The 20,328-nt window shown below is 32.9% G+C and overlaps 1 protein-coding gene across 1 annotated transcript in view; it reads right to left on the reverse strand.

Annotated features, from left to right (window-relative positions):
- Positions 1 to 1,677: 1,677 nt before the first annotated feature.
- Positions 1,678 to 20,328, reverse strand: part of LOC118187422 (uncharacterized) — a 79,443-nt gene continuing 60,792 nt past the window's right edge. Inside the window, exon 3 of the mRNA XM_035357642.2 lies at positions 1,678 to 5,918. Coding sequence (XP_035213533.1) covers positions 4,677 to 5,918 — 1,242 coding nt within the window. The 3' untranslated portion in view covers positions 1,678 to 4,676. The remainder of the gene's footprint in view (positions 5,919 to 20,328) is intronic.

Raw genomic sequence — 20,328 nt, forward strand, 5'->3', positions numbered from 1 at the left:
TAAAACCTGCTCTAGCATGAATCAACGAGAATACGTTACACGATGTAATTAGCGCCTTCTCTGTCTATGCAACTTAGGGTGTAAAGGAAGAGAAGGTATATTAACAGTGGCAGAGAACATACTAGAATAAACTTATCACTAGTTAAATCATCTTGCTTGTATCAATATCATTTAGACCAGGTTTTAACATATTTGCTATCCAACATAAAGTTAAAAGTCACATAGACTGTTTTTGTAACAAATACGTTCAGAAAGGTAAATGCAAAGGACATTATTGTTTTCAAGCTGGCCCAGGAATCGATTGCTCTAACTGTCTAGCTAATGCTCATCAGCACTCCCCGAAATCGAAAAAGATAATTTTATTTCCCCCACGTTTTAAGAAGTAACGTGCTTTGGCATCATTATACATAAGTTTGTTCGTTGATATATCCAGTCATCAGTAAAATACCATTCATACTGCATATTTAAATTTGGGATAAAAATGCAGTTATTGTTTTATAAAAATGGTAGCTTCACTTCAGATATGATATTGCGTAAACATGTGTCATCTGTTGCTATGAATTCAAAATTTTTATCCAAAGATGAGAACTACAGCTATCTGCCGCTCTTGCCATTCTTTCAATGCCAAGTAAAATTAATATTTTACATAAATAATATGGAAAAATTACATAACGCATGCATCATATGTTTATTGAAAGTATACTAAATTAATTCAAATGAATGAGTACACCATATAAATTTTTGGTTAAAAATACGAACTTCAGTTCTATTATTTCAAACTCTTTTCATGTTCCTGAACTTAATTCATACACTTTTATGTAACTGCTCAGATTTTGTTTGTGACAACAGTACCAGCTGTTTTTATTATAATGTGACTATATACATGCTAGGCTTGGCGGTGCATCATCATAATTTGCTTGTGTTCTGCAGTTTACATTTAAATGTTTTTCTTGAACTACCTAATTTCTTTTCTAGTTAATAAACATTATCGATTTTTCAAGATTAACTAAGCTCGTTTAATAGATGTGCTGTGAATATTTATGGAAAAGAAATTATGTGCTGTTTTATAGACTAGTTATGTTTTATTAACTTTCAGGCCCTATGTAAATAAAAACAATTTTTGTTGTTTAATTTAATTTGAAATAGAGATGGGAAATAAAAAATTATGTAATTGCTTACTTTTCCTAAAACAGTGCTCGGCCCACCAGCGGCCCAGCGGTAAAGTCGCTGAACACTGGTAGTTCGGTCCGAAGCTCGAACCCCGCGAACAGGCTGGCTGCATGGGCGTTTTCGTGGTTTTCCCCATGTGTAACGTGTATACGAGCCAGTTTCTCTTAGAAAGTCCTCCACGAAGGCATCCCTCCCCTTGGGCAGATAGCCCTCGAGACTTTGCCATAATCACACACACTAAAACAGTGTTCTGTAGTTTTAATTATGTAAAGTAGAAAATTATTTTTTGTCAGTATAACTTTTACTAAAATAAATTAAGATAAATGAAAAATAAAATTCCCTTACATGTATTTTACTAAATGAATAGCTGGGCTACAGAAAACAGAGAATTTGGTTATCCTGATACGTTATGATTTGGTCTAGATGTTTAGAGCTGTACCTTACTGGAAAACGAGGTATATGTGTTTAAAATGATGATGATTCTATTAATATACGAAGTCATAAAAATACTTGTATATATCTTTATTAAAAATTAAAATTTCACATTAATATACATATTTTACATAAGGGAAATTTACTGACTTATATAGCATATTGTGAAACGTATAACCAGTTCAAATGCAAGTAGTAAGAACAAAATATTTTCAGATATTCCAGAAAAAACAGTGACTCTTTAAAACACATTTCAAAGGTCCTAAATAGAATTTAAGAAATTGTCGCAAGTAATAATAGTTAATAGAAATGCAAATTCTAACTCAATTCTAACTTCAACTTTGATGGTATGATGGTCTGAAATGCTTTTTTATGTTACATAAAAAATAAATAATTGCATAATCATTATGAAGTTTTTAAGCTTTCCAACTCTCTAAAAGTAGTAGCAAATTGCATGAAAAAAGAAGAAAATTGAAGAAAAGATTGAAGAGAAAGAATGAAGAAAAGAAAATGCATGTAAATAATAGAGTTAGAACATCATTGTGTCATAATTTTCATTCCCTTTAAAGTAATGATATTTTTTTATCTGTGTTTATATCTAAATAAAATGCTTTAACCCTATCTAATCAAATATATCTAATTTTATCAGTAGCTAATTAAAATACTGATAAATTATATTCAGTTAACTTTAATTGTAGAAAATGTACATCAAATGGTCGTGAAAATTTTTATCCAATAATGGAAATCATCAGTCAAGATCATCAACTAAAGGTACATCGATTTTGGAAGATTATCTTCCATAAGGGAAGAAACTGAATTTTCTATACAGCCCTTTTTTTACTGTATCTGATACCGTATTCATATTAAAGTCGTAAAACTGAAATTGCACAGATAAAATATTAATTTTGCAAAGGAATTAAAGCGAATTTGGATTCTTAACCAAATGCATGAAAGAAAATTAAACATGAATGGCTGCACTTGACAGCTGATTTTTAATACAGGTTAAAAACACCATATTAAATCAACTGGTACAACTTCATGAAAATTTTAACTTTTCAATTTAAACTGGTCTTTCAAACCTACACTTTAAAATCACTGAAAATGGTTTTTACTTGTTATAGTTGAAGATAGTTACTTTGAATAGAACTATTGAAAATAGTTACTTTCTTGGAAACGCGCAGTTAAGGATTTTAGCAAATTATAAAGTATGCATATTATATATCCTTAAATAAGAAATATTAATAAAAATATTAATTTCAAGATAAAAAAATGCAATGTTCTACCTTTTTGTGTCTTTTTTTTTTCTTTTTCAGGACTTAATACTGAAATGATACGAGTCTTCAAACCTCTCTTTGAGAATAATACATTACTGGTTCTTTCATCTGCAGATTATGCAGGAAACAAAAGCAAATTTTCCTAGTCACGTGGCTTAAAAAATCGATTATATGCTCCAATATTTCACCACAAATTACAGTATATTGCGTTAAAGGTTAATTACGAATATATGGTTATTAATTTAGTAGTAGCTTTCATTACATAAATTCATTACATAAAGTCAGGCATAAATAGAAAATCTTAAAATCGCTGGTTTCTTAAGATGAATGAATGTACCATCAAGTGCATGCAAAAATATTCACAAGCAGTTATTACTTTCTATAATAGTCCTTTGATAATTACTTATAAACATTTTATTTTGCATGGCACTTATTCTCTGTCATTCAAGTAACCAATTTTTGCGCGAGAACTGTTTATTTTAAATTGGAAGCATTATGATTTTTAATGTTATTTATGTAAGATGTTTGCATTGTAAGTCCTAGATAATTTGGAAAAATCCTAATAATAATTTTATTTAAGATTTAGAGCAATATTAGCCGAAAATTTTCAAGGTATTTTTGCGATTAGGAAAACGTAATAGAAATGTTTTCTTTAATGCAGGTTTTTAAACAGAATTTTGCGTTAGTTAGTTAAGTATGCAGCTTGAAAGAACAAATCATAAATTGTGCTGTTTTAATTTCTGAAAGATTTTTAACAGCAATAGCACTTTTACCTCGTTTGCAACACGGAAGTGATAACGGACTATAATAATACTTCAGTAACATAAAAAAAATAATTGACATAGGATGAAGTTTTGGTGTCAAATATTTATTGTTTGTTACTGGTTCAAATATTTGATTAGAAAGAGCATAATCTTCGCTCTGCAGAAATACGGAGGTTCTGAATGTAAGCAAACATTGAAAAGCAACCTGTAAAATACTATCCTAATTCAGAAAGTAAAAGCAAATTAAACAAAAAGACTTTCTGTAAATGGATTATTAAACATGTCTCTGAACGCTAATGAAGATTTAATAAGTTAGAGTTTCAATATATAGTTATTTTATACAATTAAATGTAAAACATTTTCATATAATACGAGGGGAATATAAAATGCTCTTTACTTTAATATAATTAATTAACAAACAAGTTCTTTTGCTTCTAATAATGATTATCGCGCATACATTGAAACACACTTAAAGCATATTGATAGTTTCTTCTAATTTTTAATTTCATTTTGAAAACAATTTCCGCATCATAAATTAATATTACTTCAACCTGAAAAATAGAATATTATTCTTGAGAATTTCTTATACGTCCAGTACCTAGAAACAAGTGATTTAGTGAATTTCTTAATATTTGAGCTTTTTAGGAATTAATTTATTTACAGTTTTGCAATCAAATAACAGTATCCTCAGTTGGCAGTGATATCCACGAACTGTAATTATACAAAAGAAAACTATTATATTTTCTTGTTATTGTAAGTTATTTTGTATTCACGTACACATATCTTGCTTTAAACTACTTTTGAATAAGTAATATAGTACTCGATTAGATAAGATAAATTTTTCTCTGTTGAACAAATTACTTTAAAATTATCCTTTTTCAGTTGAAATAATATGCCAAAAATTGGGGATATTTGCAGCCCAAAATGTTGACTATAGTCTTATTTTTTTCATTAGAGAGTAAAATACTCGTGTTTAACAAAATGACTTGACTATTAGTCAATCATATAATTCTGAATATATCTGCAGATAGTCTTTTTATGCGGAGTAGGGATAAACAAAAGGTACATTAACTTGTGTTGGGGTTATGGGCACTTTAGTAGTGCTAGTAATTACGACTGTTGTAGGGTAAGTAGTTGTACTTGTTACTGTCCTGAATTTAGTACTGAACCCATTATAAATAAGAGTGTAAATTCGTGTACTCAAACTTGAAGTTACTGTTACTGTAGTGTAAGTAGATGTTAAAGTACTATATTGTGGCTGTAGTTGGGTAGCTGCAATAAGTTTCTGTAATTGCTGTTGCTGTTGTAAAGCATGAGTATTAAGATACGGTTGTACAGATGTTATAGTAGTTGTTACGGTACTTTTCTTCGTTGACACAGGTTCTGAAATCTTTCTGTAGCGTGTTGATCTTCCATCATATAATCGTATAGTCTTAGTACTGTAAAATGTTTCTGTAGTCACATAAGTCGATGTATCTGTAACAGTGGAATATAGAGTCATCTGTGCATTAAGCTGTTGGAGTCCTAAATAGACTGCAGCTAATGGATTATTTGATAATGCATGGCCCAAGGATAACAAAGGGTTTGTTAGCTGAGGATTGTTATTACTGCCAGATGGAAGTGTTATAGATGGCTGCACTAAACTCTCTGTGGATATTTGATCCGGAGGGGGTGATTGAATTACTGAAGGTTGAATATTAGCTGCCACCTCTAAGGTAGTTGCACTAATTTCCGGTTCATCAAGTATAGACTCTAGAACTGTCGCATCTCCTGGGGGTAATGTTCTATAAGCTGTTATAATTTTCATAATAAAGAAACTTTCAGTGACCGTATGAAACGTTGTTTGTTTTCCATCAAATATTGGGACTACTGATGTTTTCAAAGCTCTTTCAGTGGTAGTAAATGTTCTCGTAACTATATTATAAGCATCTGAGGCTGTATTTTCTCTGTCCATTGCAGTTGATTGAGATGCCAGGATGTCTTGTATATCAGTAGGGTTTACAGTTAGGGGAACAGATGTTGTAATAGTAAGTGTACGGACAGATTTTCGTCGACCTACATGAAGAGTAACTTCACTAGTAATAGTAGTTTCTTGGAATACTACCCTTGCAGGATCAACAGCAGCACCAATACCCTCTGTTACAACTTCAGTTTCATCCTCGGCTTTATTTGTATGGTCTTCTTCCAAATCTTCATCATCACTTGCGAGTGTTACATTGTATTCATCAGCAGAATCATGTCGTAAGGTAAGTTTGACTTTAAAACGATTTAACTGAACCTGTGGGAACACAAAAAACAAACAAATAAAACAACAAATAACAAAAATTGAACAGAGTAAGATTTAGAAGCATAAAAAATAACTTCTGTTTAGTAAAATAATAATATTTGATATCCATATCTATTACAAAATTTTGTAAATAAATATAATGATATTTGCTTTTTTAAAACAGTAGTGCTATTAAAAATTAGCATATTTATTACTTCATTGTACCGCGAAACTCCTATTTGCATTACACAGTGTTTGGAAGTATCAGCTTTGGTTTTAATTTTTTAGGGAAAAATTGATGCAATTTCTTTTAAAGATTTCATTTTTCATTCACCAATTTCGATTCCGATTATGTATAGAACCCACCAGTGGCCAAGCGGTAAAGTCGCTGAACACTGGTAGTTCAGCCCTTGTTCCAATTCCTGCGAACGGTCTGTATGAGAGGTTTTGTGATATTCCCCAAAGTACAACGTGCATATAAGCCAGTTTCTCTCCGAAAATCTTCCACGAAGGGATCTCTCTTAAGTAGATAGCCGACGGGTGCTTGTCATAATCAAATGAAACAAACCAATTGATTACATATAGATGATATAGTGCCCTACCTGCATATCAAGATCTTGACAAAGCGCACACAAAAAGAAAAAGAAAGAAGTGAAACTGAATACTTAGCAATAACATAATACAAGGCAATTAAAAATAAATTTATTTGTATGCATTAAAATAGCTGTGATCATGTAAATAGAAATGTGACTTTTACAACAAAAATTTGTGACACTTTCATAAATGCATATTTAATGCTAATTACATCGCGTCAAGTTTCGATTATTCTAAGAACATTTGGTCTGAGAATTTATTGAAAAGAAAGGTTGCTCTGTTTTAGTTTTGATTTTTATTCAGCGTAATGGCATACATTCTCGTTGAATTTAAACATGGCTAATTAAACTAAATTCATAAGCACCACTGCTCTACCGCAATCTTCCCATCAGTTTATAATGATTTTACTTCTACGAGCCCTAGAACTTTAATTCTGTTAAACTGGAGGAAATTTTTAATAAACTCTGAGGAATAATGTGAAAATGAGATCCCATGATTATCTGAAATTTCTCTGCATATATTCTTATTCATCGTTCTGTACACTTTCATTAGTGGGTTAGGTCATCAATCATTAAATCTATTTCACAGTATCCACCTCATAAGATTGTTTAGAACACATTCAGAAATGAATGCATCTTAGATTTCTTATTACACCTTGCGTCATTTGTGTATAGGCAAAATTTAGACTCATCAAATCGCATGACAACACTCCATTACTCAATAATCCATGGTTTGTGAGTTTTAGCTCAACTAAATTAGACAGTTTGTGATCGGAAATAAACATTAGTTTTATTTTGACTTCTCTGCTACGGGTTTAATTTGACTCATCTATTTTAAGTCATTTAGTCAACTCGATATTTAGCCATAAAGCCGCATTACGGCCGTCTCTTACAGCAAAAAACAAAGAAGACATTCAGAGACCCAGTCATGTTTACTATACTTACCATAGAAATCTTCAAGGGTCATAAAATATCCCAGAATTTGATTAACTCTAATCCACATATCCATTTGAAGATGTGGCCATCACAGTATTTGCTCAGAAACGGACATATAGAAGTGCCTTATTAAGAAACTAAATAAGCTCTTGGCTTGCATAAAATATCACGTGTTTCATCAGACGCGAAATTCATAATGATCACGACTAGCATATGAAGCGTTTTATCTGTAATTTTCCTTTCATTTTTAGGCGAATCTAACTGATATAAATCTTTACATACATATAGAACTAGAACTACTATATGCCGTTGCTAATACTTGCGAAATCCGTCAATTCCTGAATACTGCATGCTTTTCATTGACGAAAAGCTATGACATACTGATATCCAATAAGGTATTTCTCCTGTCTTCTTAGAATGACTTCGTAGTGGAGTGGTCTGCAAGCTGGGCGCGTATTCCAGAGATCCGTGGTTCGATTCCCGGTGAAGGCGCCAGGCGATTGGGTCCGCTAAAAACCACAGTCGCCCTTTAGAAGGAGAGTATGTATGGTATTTCTCCCGCCTTCGCAGTGTAGGGGTCTGCACGCTAAGCGCTGATTCCAGAGGTCCGCGGTTCGATTCACGAAGAAGGCGTTGCTCAGTTTTCACATCTCCTGCTTCCAAAAAAATCCTAATGTCTTTTTTTGCGATCTGAGTACAGATCGAATTACAAATTTTGTTGCTTAGAGAAGATAATTTATAAGTTTGTAGTTTAAATTAATTTATTACAGTACAATGGCCTCTTCTAACTTCTCTTCTACTAATGCAACTTAATATAAATTAAAATAGCCAGTTTCAAGCAATGTTCCTTTATTTTCTGGTTTAAGTCTAAATTTTAGTAATAAGTCTGCCATCTAATTACTGTAATAATGCTTGGAACCATGAACATCATTCAACGTATTCTTGTAAACTATGTGAAGAACAGGCTTATAATTACAAATGCTCTATAAGATAAGATATTCTTCCTTTTAAAAATGCATCCTAGACGCAACGCATTCATAAAGTAGGCCTATGAGAATATTAGTAACTCAGATTTTTGAATTCGTCGCTGTGCGTATGTGTGTATTGGAAGATGTAACGAACAGATGCAACCATTTATCCAAAAAATTCTAACGTTTTATTTAAAAAAATTAAACTAAATTATGGTTATCTACAGGAATATTTCCATATCTTTTTTCGAAGAAATACCGTTGTAAAATTAAACTCGCAGTGCAAATATATTGCAAACCAATCTGTGTTTGCTGTAAATAGTGACAAAATTTTGTCTAAAATGAGCTTTACTTACTGCCGTAAAATCATGAACACCGACCGGTAAAATAGCTGAACACTTGCAGTTCGATCTGGTTTTAAATACCAGCGAATAGGACATGACACTTCCTGTGTTTTCCCCCATGTGCTAACGTAAACACGAACTAGTTTCTCTTGAAAGTTTTCCATGATGGCATCGCTCATCTTAACCATTGCGTGGGTGACCCGTGTCCTTCAGGGACAGTTGTCGCAAGACTGCATGCTGATTTTTAGAGTCGTGCCTTTTAATAGTTGAACCTTAATTGTTGGTGCTTGTTGTGTCGGCAGTAGTACAAAAATTACTTTCCTTATTCTAGATTCACTTTAATTTTAAAAGGCAGGTGACACTTGTCACCCACACGCTTAATTGTGCAACAAAACGTACGCTTCTAAAGAGCAGCTGTTTGCAGATAGCCCTCGCGTGCTTTATTGTATTAAAAAACAAAACTAATCTAACCTAAGCTTCTGCATGGCAGAGTGTGTTTTAGTAGGTAGTCCTATCTGCAAGAATCAATTTTATTTTCTGCCTATTCTACCCAGAAGTAATCTGGAGCCTTTGGAAGAAGGTAATGATTGTTGTCTCATCAGGCGTTTATTTCTGTTTTTCAGCAATGTATGAGTATTTCAATGAGTCATTGAGTGTCACTCAGTATGGCTTCCTACAACACTGATGAGCAGATGTTCCTTGCAAACATTACTGAAAATAATGCACTCTATGAGAAGAACACTGTGGATATCTAGGAACTGTATATGTGTGTGGGGGAAGAAAAGCGAAATAAGTGTTTCATCAATACGTTTACGAAGAAATTCGAAACAACGGGCAGTGATTTTGACCTATTAAGTGGATATCCTTCTTTCGACGTCCGAGAGCTTTTCAAAAGACAAGGTTACTATATTCACCTAATCTGCTCATTCGATGTTTCCTCAGAAAAGTTGCTTTAAATGTTTCGCTTGAAAACATAAGAGTCACTCGTAAGATTTAGAAACATTATTTAAGCTTTCTAGATTAATGACGAAGACATACTCTGGAGGAAATTACAAACACTAGAGCATTACCTTCGGGTATGTCTGGAGGATGGAAGGAAGGCCTTTACAGCAGACTTTCTTTGTGAAGGGTTCCACTTTCCGGCACACTAACAGACATGACATATCCATATAAAGTGTATGGCAAATTATGATTGTTTTCGGAAGAGGTGACTCTACCTAGTCAGAAACTTCTCATTTTATTTTTATATTTGCTTGCAGTTTTATATGACTTTAATTGTCTATTATTATTAAAAACTAATAATGATTAGACTACTCTTGATACCAATTGAAAATGTAAGTCTGTTCGTAATATATCTCGCGACTTTAGCTGCTTTGGTTACTGGTGAATCCACTATCAATATAATTTTTATTGCAGGTTCAATATTATATCATTTGAGGACTCAGTAATACCAATTTTATTCTTTTACGATTCCAAATACTTTTCTTTCGACTAAGATACGGGATCTATGAGCGGCCGAGTGGTAAAATCGCTGACACTGGTAGTTCCGACCTGGGCTCGATTCCGGGTAAATGGGCTGGCTACATGGTCTTTTTCGCAGGTTTTTATCATGAGTAACGCGTATACAAGCCAGTTTCCCTTAGGAAGCCTTCTCGAAGGCATCCCTTTACTTAGGCAGATAGCCCTAACGTGGTTTGCCGTAATGAACTAAACCTCAAATCTTCAGCTAAATTATACCGAAACTTTGCGCAAGCATATGAGCTAACACGTAAACTCTTTGAGCATAAAACTTATACCTCAACAACATTTTAAATATCTAATCTTGTTTACGTAACTTTTCTGAGGAATGCCTCAGCTATTTCTATAGTGAGCATTATAAACAGTAAAATGTTTCATGCTTGCAGAAGCACTTAACTTCAGGTCGTTTACTGTTATTATTAATATTACTTTGTTGTCTTTATCGGTTTCATTAACAATATTTGAAGCAACGGCAGCTATGATTTCAAACTACTAAAGTTTAAAATCTGGAATTTAAAATGTGTGTCAAAGCACTAGTTTGGATATCAGAAGACAAGAATATTTATTTCGGAATTTGCATCCGCAATAAGTACGAAGTTAAATTTTGAAAGATCTGAACTTTTTCAGGTAAGTTAGAAACTCTGTCCGATCCGGCGCAATACGGCACGTTTTGTTTTTGTGAATGACGAAGGAATTTACACAAATGAACACTTTATATTCAAGTGCATATAAAGTTTTCTTTTGTAAACAGATGTAATACTACAATGTTATAGTTTTTCTTTAGTGATTTGATGTTTAGGAACTAAAATTTCTTGGGAATACTAAGAAAAACATTCTAGTTTAGTATACTATAAGGAGAGTTATAACAAAGAGCTTTCTAACTGAGGTCTATGGTAGCCTTTGATTGTTAGATGGAGCACACGAAGGTCGATGTGCGATGCAGCTGTTTTCTGAAGTCGTTCATTCGAAGACTTTTCGCAGGCTTTCGAACAGTGGTATTCTGAACTGAAAAGCGATAAAGGGAACAATATGCGAGCGGACGAAATGCTTGAGGTAGTAAATAATTTTGCAAAGAGAATGGATTGTATTGCAGATGTGCGCAAGACTGTTATTCTAGGGTTTCGAGAAAAGAGATCGATTTTGGGATACGAATGTACTTCCAACCCGAATGAATTCTCGGAATTAAGAGTCAGATTTTTTCTCTTTCTGTACTTGTTTGAAGCCGTGATTTTGGAGTGAATATCGAAGTTTTTAGTTAATGGCATTTGCTTTCGCTGAAATACAATTGATCTAATCTCTTCTTGGTATTAAATATGGCTCTTTCCAAACGAAACAAACATAATGCATGTTTCAAATGCAAAGTCATTCATTTTGCGAAAAAAAATCGAAATCGTCCTGCAGGAAGGATGTTTGGAGATTGTGAAAGCTTCTTACGAGAGTTGAAGAAAAATTAAATCACAATAATTAATATGCCAAAGCATTAATTATGCTTTGCGGAAGGGAGTAAGAATGGCTTATCCTAGAACAAAGTGTTGGGAACTGGATTATAGATAATCGCCAGAATCGCCAGTAATAGCATTTAGTAATAGCACATGTAGAAATCAAATTTTTGTAAGCTGATCTTTTTCTTTTTTTAAAAGTTCTGATTTCTAATTTTTATATCCGACGTATAACGCGAACCAGTGAATTTCAATGTCATTTTTTTGTTTCAAAACTACGCGTTGTACTCCGGAATATACGGTAAGTTCAGGAGCTCACCAGCGGCCGAGCTGTCACTGAACACTAGTAGTCCGACTCTAGCCGAACCCGCTGGCTGCATGGACGTTTTCGTGGCTTTTCCCATGTTTTCCAGAAAGGACCAGTTTCTATCACAAGTAGTTTAGAAAGACATCCCCCTCCCTAGAAAGAGGGCCCCTGCGTGGTTTGCCATAATCTAATAAACCAGACCAAAAAAATCCTTAAATTAATCCTCTCTCTCTCATTTTTTTTTTTCTTTTTTTTAAATAAAAATGCCGTAAATGTTTCTTTTGCTTAATTCTATTTTGAGCTCAATGTAAGCTGTGTTTCAACTTTTTGATCTTTTTTCTTACATTACGCTAGAATTTTACTGCCTTTTCCGTGTAATCCCATGACACATGATTGAGGCTCTGATTCCTCACCCTTTTCTCAGATTTATTTTTTGACGAAATAACTGTTAATTCGCTTTTAAATGTGTAATCTGATTCACTTTCAGAGACTTCCTCTTCTCTTGATGTCAAATAGCTACTGCATGATCTTGAAACAATATCTAGATTACATTATGTATTTATACCCACAAATAAAGACATAGTTTGAAATTAAATTTGGTTTCAATTCTCCATTACACACGAAGAAAACCAAGAAAGTAGCCACATATGTTCCGTTTCGCGTCAGCGGTTCATCAAAGTAAAAAATTTGTACCACTAATTGAAATGTCATCACAGGAAGGGTAAATAAATGCTGTTTATGAAATGAAAAGGACATAAACACTTATTTTTAAAAAACTGAATTCAAAGGATTAATATTTATGAATTAATTAATATTATTATTTAAATTTCAATTTTAGTACTATTGTACTCTTGAGTATATTTACTGTTTCGATCATCTTTTCTTTAAATGTTTTGTTGTTTAGAGCAAAAGTACACATTGACTAATGGATGGATTTTCCTTGATAATGTGAAGCACTTCTTGAAAACATTGATGATAAACAACATCATACCCTCAACTGGCTGAATAAATTTTAGTTTATCGCCTTCCTTACTTGCATACGTTTTACTTTTCTTCTGTTAATCTCTTTCATAACATTTATTGGGGTATGCATATTATTTAAATTTAGTCAATTGAATTTAAATTTGAACTATACCCAAAGAGGCAAGATATTAAGCTTCACTACACTTATCCTCATATTGTAAGGTAAACAGCAAGAGATTTACCACGTGTACTTTTGTACATTCTTTAGAGCATTCTGAAAGAATAGCGGTTGCGGAATTAGATGGGTAGATTTTGATATCTGAATATCTAATAATGGTTGACTAGATGATTAATTAAAGCATTAGATGATTAATTCGAGGGCTGCCTGCCAAGGGGTAAATATCTTCGTTCTCTAAGGGAAAGTGATCTCGTATCCACGTTACCTATGGAATAAACCATGAAAACACTTACGCAGTCAGCTCGTTCATCAGGATTTGAACTCAGATGAGGCTACTAGTGTTCAGCCATCTTTTCCAAGCTATCGGTGATGAGTAAGTTCTTATTATAACTTATAATTGATCCAGTATTAGGCTACTTCCATTTCATACATAAGTAAATAATATTAATTTCAAATTATTTCTACTTTTATGCATCCCTAGAAACATGGATAACTTCATATTGCAAATAAAGCTTGTTTTCTGTGTGGGGGAAATAGTTTCTCTGTTTTTAACAAAAAGCAATTTAAATCATCTTCGTTGTAGAAGAAAAAATTCACGTTTTTCTAATATACGCATATGTGATTAATAGAATGGCTTTCAGAATTTTGCATCCTTTACCTTGCGTAATACACAATTCTCAAAACTATTAAATGAGTCGTCATTTATCTTAATAAAAGAAAAGATTTGCATACATGCTATTCAAAACTATTCAATAAATGAGTCATCCTTTGTCTTACGAAAGAAAAGATTTTCTTTTCGCTTTGTGGAATAAAATAGAAATTATACAATAAAGTTTTATAAATGTGATGAGAATGTAGGAAAAATAACTTGCATTTCTTCGGGTATTTATTCCTATATGAGGTTCTATTTGAGATGGAACTGTTAATTAGTCCAATTACTCCAACAGTCGTAAAGCGAATTATCGCTATGTCTAGAATAATCACAAAGTCGAAGAAAAGGTTTAAACAATCTTTTTATTTAAACAGAGTTTAGAATATATATGCACTTTCTTGTGGTCACAGTATCAGTCACAACTCGTAGTGACAAATCTAAAGGAACAGTCAAATTCAAATTAAACGTAGAGTGCACGTGCCGATCAGAAGCACGTTCTGTCTTACAATCCGAAAACTTCAAATTAAATATTAGCTACACTTATTTACCCTCCGGTTCCGACAAGGAAAGGAGAAGTTTAAAGGCTGAAATTATTAATAACTGGTTAATTTAAATAATAACCTTAGACCTGTTTTAATGCTTATAAACAAACAAACAAAAAAAGGTTCATGGGGGATAGAAAATATTTTATTTTGATGTGCTATTTATTGAATAAATATGTATCATCGAGAAGGAAATCCTAGTCGCAATTTTGCAAGCTTTGATTTAAAGTGCGTATGTAAAGAAGATTACAGACAAATCTCTGAATAAAAATAAAATGGAAGTAAATAATTATGAACCTAGATTTAATTTTTTAAACTGTTCATTTAGTCACTAAATAACCTTGTAAGAAAGCACTGTATGGGGTTAGTTAACACAGAGCTACATTGCAAGATACAAGTAGGATTTTCTGAGGTGTGTTAAAATTATTTCTTTCCTTCAACATACAAATTACTATCGAATTTATTCACACAAGTATGTGAAGATCCACATTACCACCAAAAACAGACATTAACGGCTTTTTCTTTTTTAGTATTTTTCATCTTAATCGTTTGATTAAATTCTCTTGATAATAATTAAAATCTCACTAATTAAGTTTTAAGCACCACTTATTCAAAGCTTAAAACCACACCAATTTAGTAATTATAACGTGGAATTAAAGCTAAAATGAGAATGCCTTCAAAACTAGCAGATTAGCAAGAAAAGTACAAACTGCTACCCGAAAGCATAGCAATTACTGAACTAATAAGGGCAAGTTTTGTTCTTGGAAGCGTTTGTCTTCCCTCTCCTGTTATAAAGATATGTCTGACAAGGAAATTATTGCCAGTGAATGACAGTTTTCTAGAGGTGAAAAACGTATGAAGTGAATAATTCTCTAAACAATAACTTTTGCTAGAAGTAATTTGTCAGCGACGGATTTCATTCTTTCAATTGAGAAGCAAACTTGTATAATATCAAATAAAGTTACGTGCAAAAATTCAAATCATGAACAAATCAGGGTGGAAAAGTTTCTAAGGGAGACTTGGCTTCTGTTTGTGCACCACATGGGAAAAATTTCATGCAGCTAGCATATTCACAGACATTTTAAAACTTCTCGGTTCATCAGTGTTTAGTAGTCTTATTTACTAGGCCGTTAGAGTGGACGAGTGTTAAAAGGTAATGTTTATTTGAAAACTCTGTTTCTAATTATTATATTGCAGACGAAACATTGTATTAAAGAACACCAAATTTTGCCTAGACATAAAATAGACGTAAGTGCATATTCATACGCAGGTCATGTTACTCCTGTTTGCAAGAAAATATCTAATTCATACATTCTGATTTAATTGCAGCCTTTGATGAAATATGCAAGAGATTGTAGTCGGGATCAAGCCGAAAGAAACAAGCTGCATTATCTTTGCACTGAGTATGCTCTCTGCACCGAGTACCTTAGTTTTACCCGATATTTAAGAACCGACTTTGTTGGTATGAAGCTAGGGGAGTCGGCTATAGTCTTGGGAACGGATTCCGGTTTGGAGAAGGTATGGATGTTTGTATATGTTTAGTGTTTTTCATGGCCTGAGGGCACTCAAAATACCGTCGATCCGAAAATTTTGTCGAAAGTTTATTGACAAGGGCAGAGAATAGGAGACCCTCTGTTTTGTCCTCCCGTATGTTCTCCTCCAAAATCTGGACGGAAGTGGACAAAAGTTGTACTGTCACCTGTAAGATGCTTAAGGCCAAGTCAACGACAGGCGCCGACTTCTCTTTGGCATAAGGAATTTCATGGACCTGATTAAGAAATTCTCTCAGATCAGGAGGATAAGAAACAATAATAACAGTTATTATTGTTTCTTATCCTTAGTAGCTATATACTTAAAACTTTAAACCATAATGCATCATGTATTTGTCTAAGATATTATAAAATAAGCGAATTTTTTTTTTTCGGAGTACTTTCGAAAATCCTCTGTAAGTTTGAGTAAGTTTAAGGTAAAGTAAGTTTGAGGTAATCAGTCTAAAAAGAATTATTCATTCAGTTGATATATAGTTAGTTATCTTAAAATTTGCGTAAAGAGAATTCTTTCGAGGCATAAACAGAAGCCTTTTATTTCAAATTAATTTTGATACAAGTACTTGTTTAGATATTATGCTTACTATCAAATGAAGTAAATAAAAAAAAATCAAGTAATTGCAGAATAATTTTATGCAACCTGTAGTTAATTAATGTCTCCGTCTCCCTTCAGTGAAAGCTATAAAATATACTTTAAGAAAATGATATTAAAATAAATGAATACATTTTATTAACAATTACTTAATCAGTTAGCTTGTCTCATTAATATATAAGGAAATGGTCTCATAAAACATGACTTTTTTTTTTACTTACATTTTAAGGGGAATTTAAGACTTTATCGTAAAATATAATTCACAGTTTTAAGCTTTTAGCATTTTATGTCATGAGTAAATAATAAATACATTATCAGATTGACTGCGTTTATTAAGAATTAAGTTTAAAGGAAATTTCTATCAACGGTCATCGAGACAGCAGTCTAATAACGCTTGGTAGCGTTCTAAACATTACGGTAAGGTTTAAGACAAATGGAAAATAATGACTATCTTGTCACACCCTCAGAATTTTAATGGAATTATCTAGTAACCCTTAATTGCCCCATTCTAACCCTTGCTGAAATAAATGAACCTATTTTCATAATTGTGTATTATTCTTGACACTTTTACCAATATTGCCCAATCGAAAAAGAAAGGGAAATTTGGACTACTAGATCATATTAAAAGTATACTGTGTAACAAAACATCTACTTACTCTCTCTATACAATTATTATTCATTAATCGGTTTCCTTTATGAGTTCAACAATGATTCTTATTAAAGCGTGTCATTCACGCTTATTAAATTTTAGTCTGAATAACTGTCATTTACTTTTGATTAAACTCTGATATATATTTTTGAATAATTTAGTTACTGGTCATAGTTATTTATATAAAAAGAAATTATAAAGACATCCCCAATGTTTCAATATTCATATGAACATTGATACTAAGAATATAATTATAAAAATTTATTTACTTTCTAACAAAAAAATTAATTCTTCGTTGATTAAACAAATAAGTAAATTGTAATTAGTTTATTATTTCAAAAATAAAAGGCTAAAGTTAACGCAACTAAAAAACTAATAAACACTCTCCAAAAAGCCCACAGTGAAGCTATATATAAATATTTGCTCACTTCATTGGCTCATCAGACAAAAGTGGCTACAGTTAAAAGTTTTCTATTCAGAATCTTTTGCAGTCTTATCCAATGAGCATAATATATTAAAGAGGTTACAGGTAAAAACATCGTCGAAGGAAACACAGCGGAGAAAACAACGCAAGGGAAAACTTCGCTCTAGGATTGCTATTGTGGGAGCTAGATTCACAATAGCTAGATTCGCTATTGTGGGAGAACAGAAGGCAAGAAGAAAATATCACAGTTCAAAAACATCGTGGTAGAAATTATAGTGTACAAAACTTAGCTTTTTTAAAACATCGTCGTGCAAAACATCGCGGTAAAAAATAAAGCACTCACAAATTATCGAATGGTAATAAAATCGCTGACATGCGTTTTCTGATTCTAAAATATTTAAGTGAATTTTCGTGCAAGGATTTGCGAGCGTAAGAAGAAATAGATAATATTTTTACATATACATTTCATATTATTGTATTAAATAATTAATTCTTACTGAAAAAACAAGAAGAAAACTAAAGCATATAAAATCAATCTTTTTAATATTATATTTCTTTCATGAAAATCTACTAATGCGTCTTTATAAAAGATATTTAACTAAATAATGCCTTTTAATAGTTAGCAAAACAAGTTTAAATTTCTGTTAACTGCTGTGCATATATTAATTTTTACTATTTTACGGATTTTTAATTCTTAAGATTCCGTCTTATGTTTTCAATAAATGTTTAGAAGTTCATACAAAAATATGAAATATAGAGGTAAAATATAACTTCTTATAAACCATTATGGGAAAATTTACTTTAAATTTTTACAGTCAGAAAACGCATGACGACTATGTTATCATCATGCGATGTTTTGTAGGTGCTTTATTTTTCACCATGATACTTGGTACCACGATACTTAAAAACTGCGGAGATTTTGTACCGCTTTATTTTTCTGTCCCGAAGTTTTATACCTCGATGTTTTCTCCTTGGTTTCTTTCCTCTAAATGCACAACGATATTTTCTTCTTGGGTTGCTTTCTTCGCCACATTTTCGTTCGCGATATTCTTGTCGTGAAGTTTTCCACGGGCACTTTTAATGAAACAAGGGATATAGGTTATTTAGTCCCCGAGGAAGAAAAAGAAGAAAAAATAATATGGTTCTAATTTTCACCATGAACAGACTGATATCATATGGTCAGTATGCCCAACTGGTGCATCTATGACATCCTGAAAATACAAGAAAGAGTGATCAATCGCTGCATCAAGAAATTCCCTAGGAATATCGGTTACGTGCCACATTATGTTAGCTTTCAGCTCAGGCAGCGTCGGAAGATTTCCTTGGCAAACACAATCTTTATATAATCCCGATTATAACCAGAAATCACATGGGTTTAAGTATGGACAGCAAAGAAGCCAAACGTACTGAAAAATTCTTAAAATCAGACGAGCATCGACAAAGGTGGTATGAAGGAATTCTTTCACTTAGTACCAAGAGGAGGAGCAGCTCCATTTTACATGAAAAATGTCTTTAAATTCTCCTTTGCTACAAGGCAAAAATCATTTGCTGTGAAAAACATAAATGAACCTGTCACAGGTTTCAAACTCCTGGGCGTAAACTTGGTTCTGCCTTAAACAACGTACTATTTTATACCAAGTCTTGTTCCATTGTAGAAAAGAGCAGATTCGAGAAAAGGACAGGGCTTAATCTCATGATGTTCGATGAGCCATAAATCTTAATCATGTGCGGTTGAACATATGAATGTAGTGCGCAAGAGAAATGAATCATTTTAGGCTGGAGCAGAAAATCTAAGTAGTCTTGTGAGATTCAATAGTAATATTGTGGACGATAGCAGTGTTCGATTTAGGGCATAGTAAATGGAGATAGCATTTCTAGGATAGATTTGGTGTAATTGTCCTTTGAAGTAAAGTGGTTGGATTCATCTAACAAGCAAACATACTTGCTGGTATCACTGGCTAATCCTGGAGGGCTATGCAAGATGAGAAGGTAGAAGGCGTGGCTATTGGTAATGTGAGTATTGTGAAAGCACCTGATGATAATATGAAATTGTGATGGATTATCTTACAGGAACTTAGGTATTATTATATAAGGTATTTTAAGTTAATTTGCATGTATTTTTTTAGAAGCAGGCAAGATGAAAATTTAGCAACGCCTTCGCAGGGAATCGAACCGCGGACCTCTGGAATACGCTTCCAGGCCACCACACCACGAAGGCATGCCAAGAAGGCGGGGGAAATACCTTATATACTCCCTTTTTTAAAGGGCGACTGGTGTTTTTAGGGTACCCAATCGCCAAATCCTGGGTGTGCTGAGTGTGGAGAATCATAATCCACCACTCTTTTAGTTCAGGCGCCACTGTAAAAACATTAGGTATTTTTTGGAAGCAAGAGAGATTGAAAAATTAGCAACGCCTTCGCCGGGAATCTAACCGAGGACTTCTGGAATATACGCCCAGCGTGCAGACCACCCCACCACGAAGGCATGTCCAAGAAGGCGAGAGAAATAGCTTATAAATTAATCAACTACTATGATTTAAAAGCTTTGCTATAATTTATTCTCTCCAAAGCTCTTACCGGAATGCAAAATAGGTGAATGTTTGGCAGTTACAGCTTTTAGCAGTATGGCTTGCAATCGTCCAGCTCTGCCAATTAATAATGGTTAAAGCAAATTACTTTTGGCATCGTTAACCGATGTTAAAATGCCAGATTAAATATTTGAGCCAGCTTAACTAGACCATTTTCTGTAGTCTCTGACTAAGTTGCCTGGA

This window comes from Stegodyphus dumicola, chromosome X1 (genome assembly GCF_044657685.1).
Source record: "Stegodyphus dumicola isolate Sdum_Otavi_A_Nest chromosome X1, ASM4465768v1".
NCBI classification, from domain to species: Eukaryota; Metazoa; Arthropoda; class Arachnida; order Araneae; family Eresidae; genus Stegodyphus; species Stegodyphus dumicola.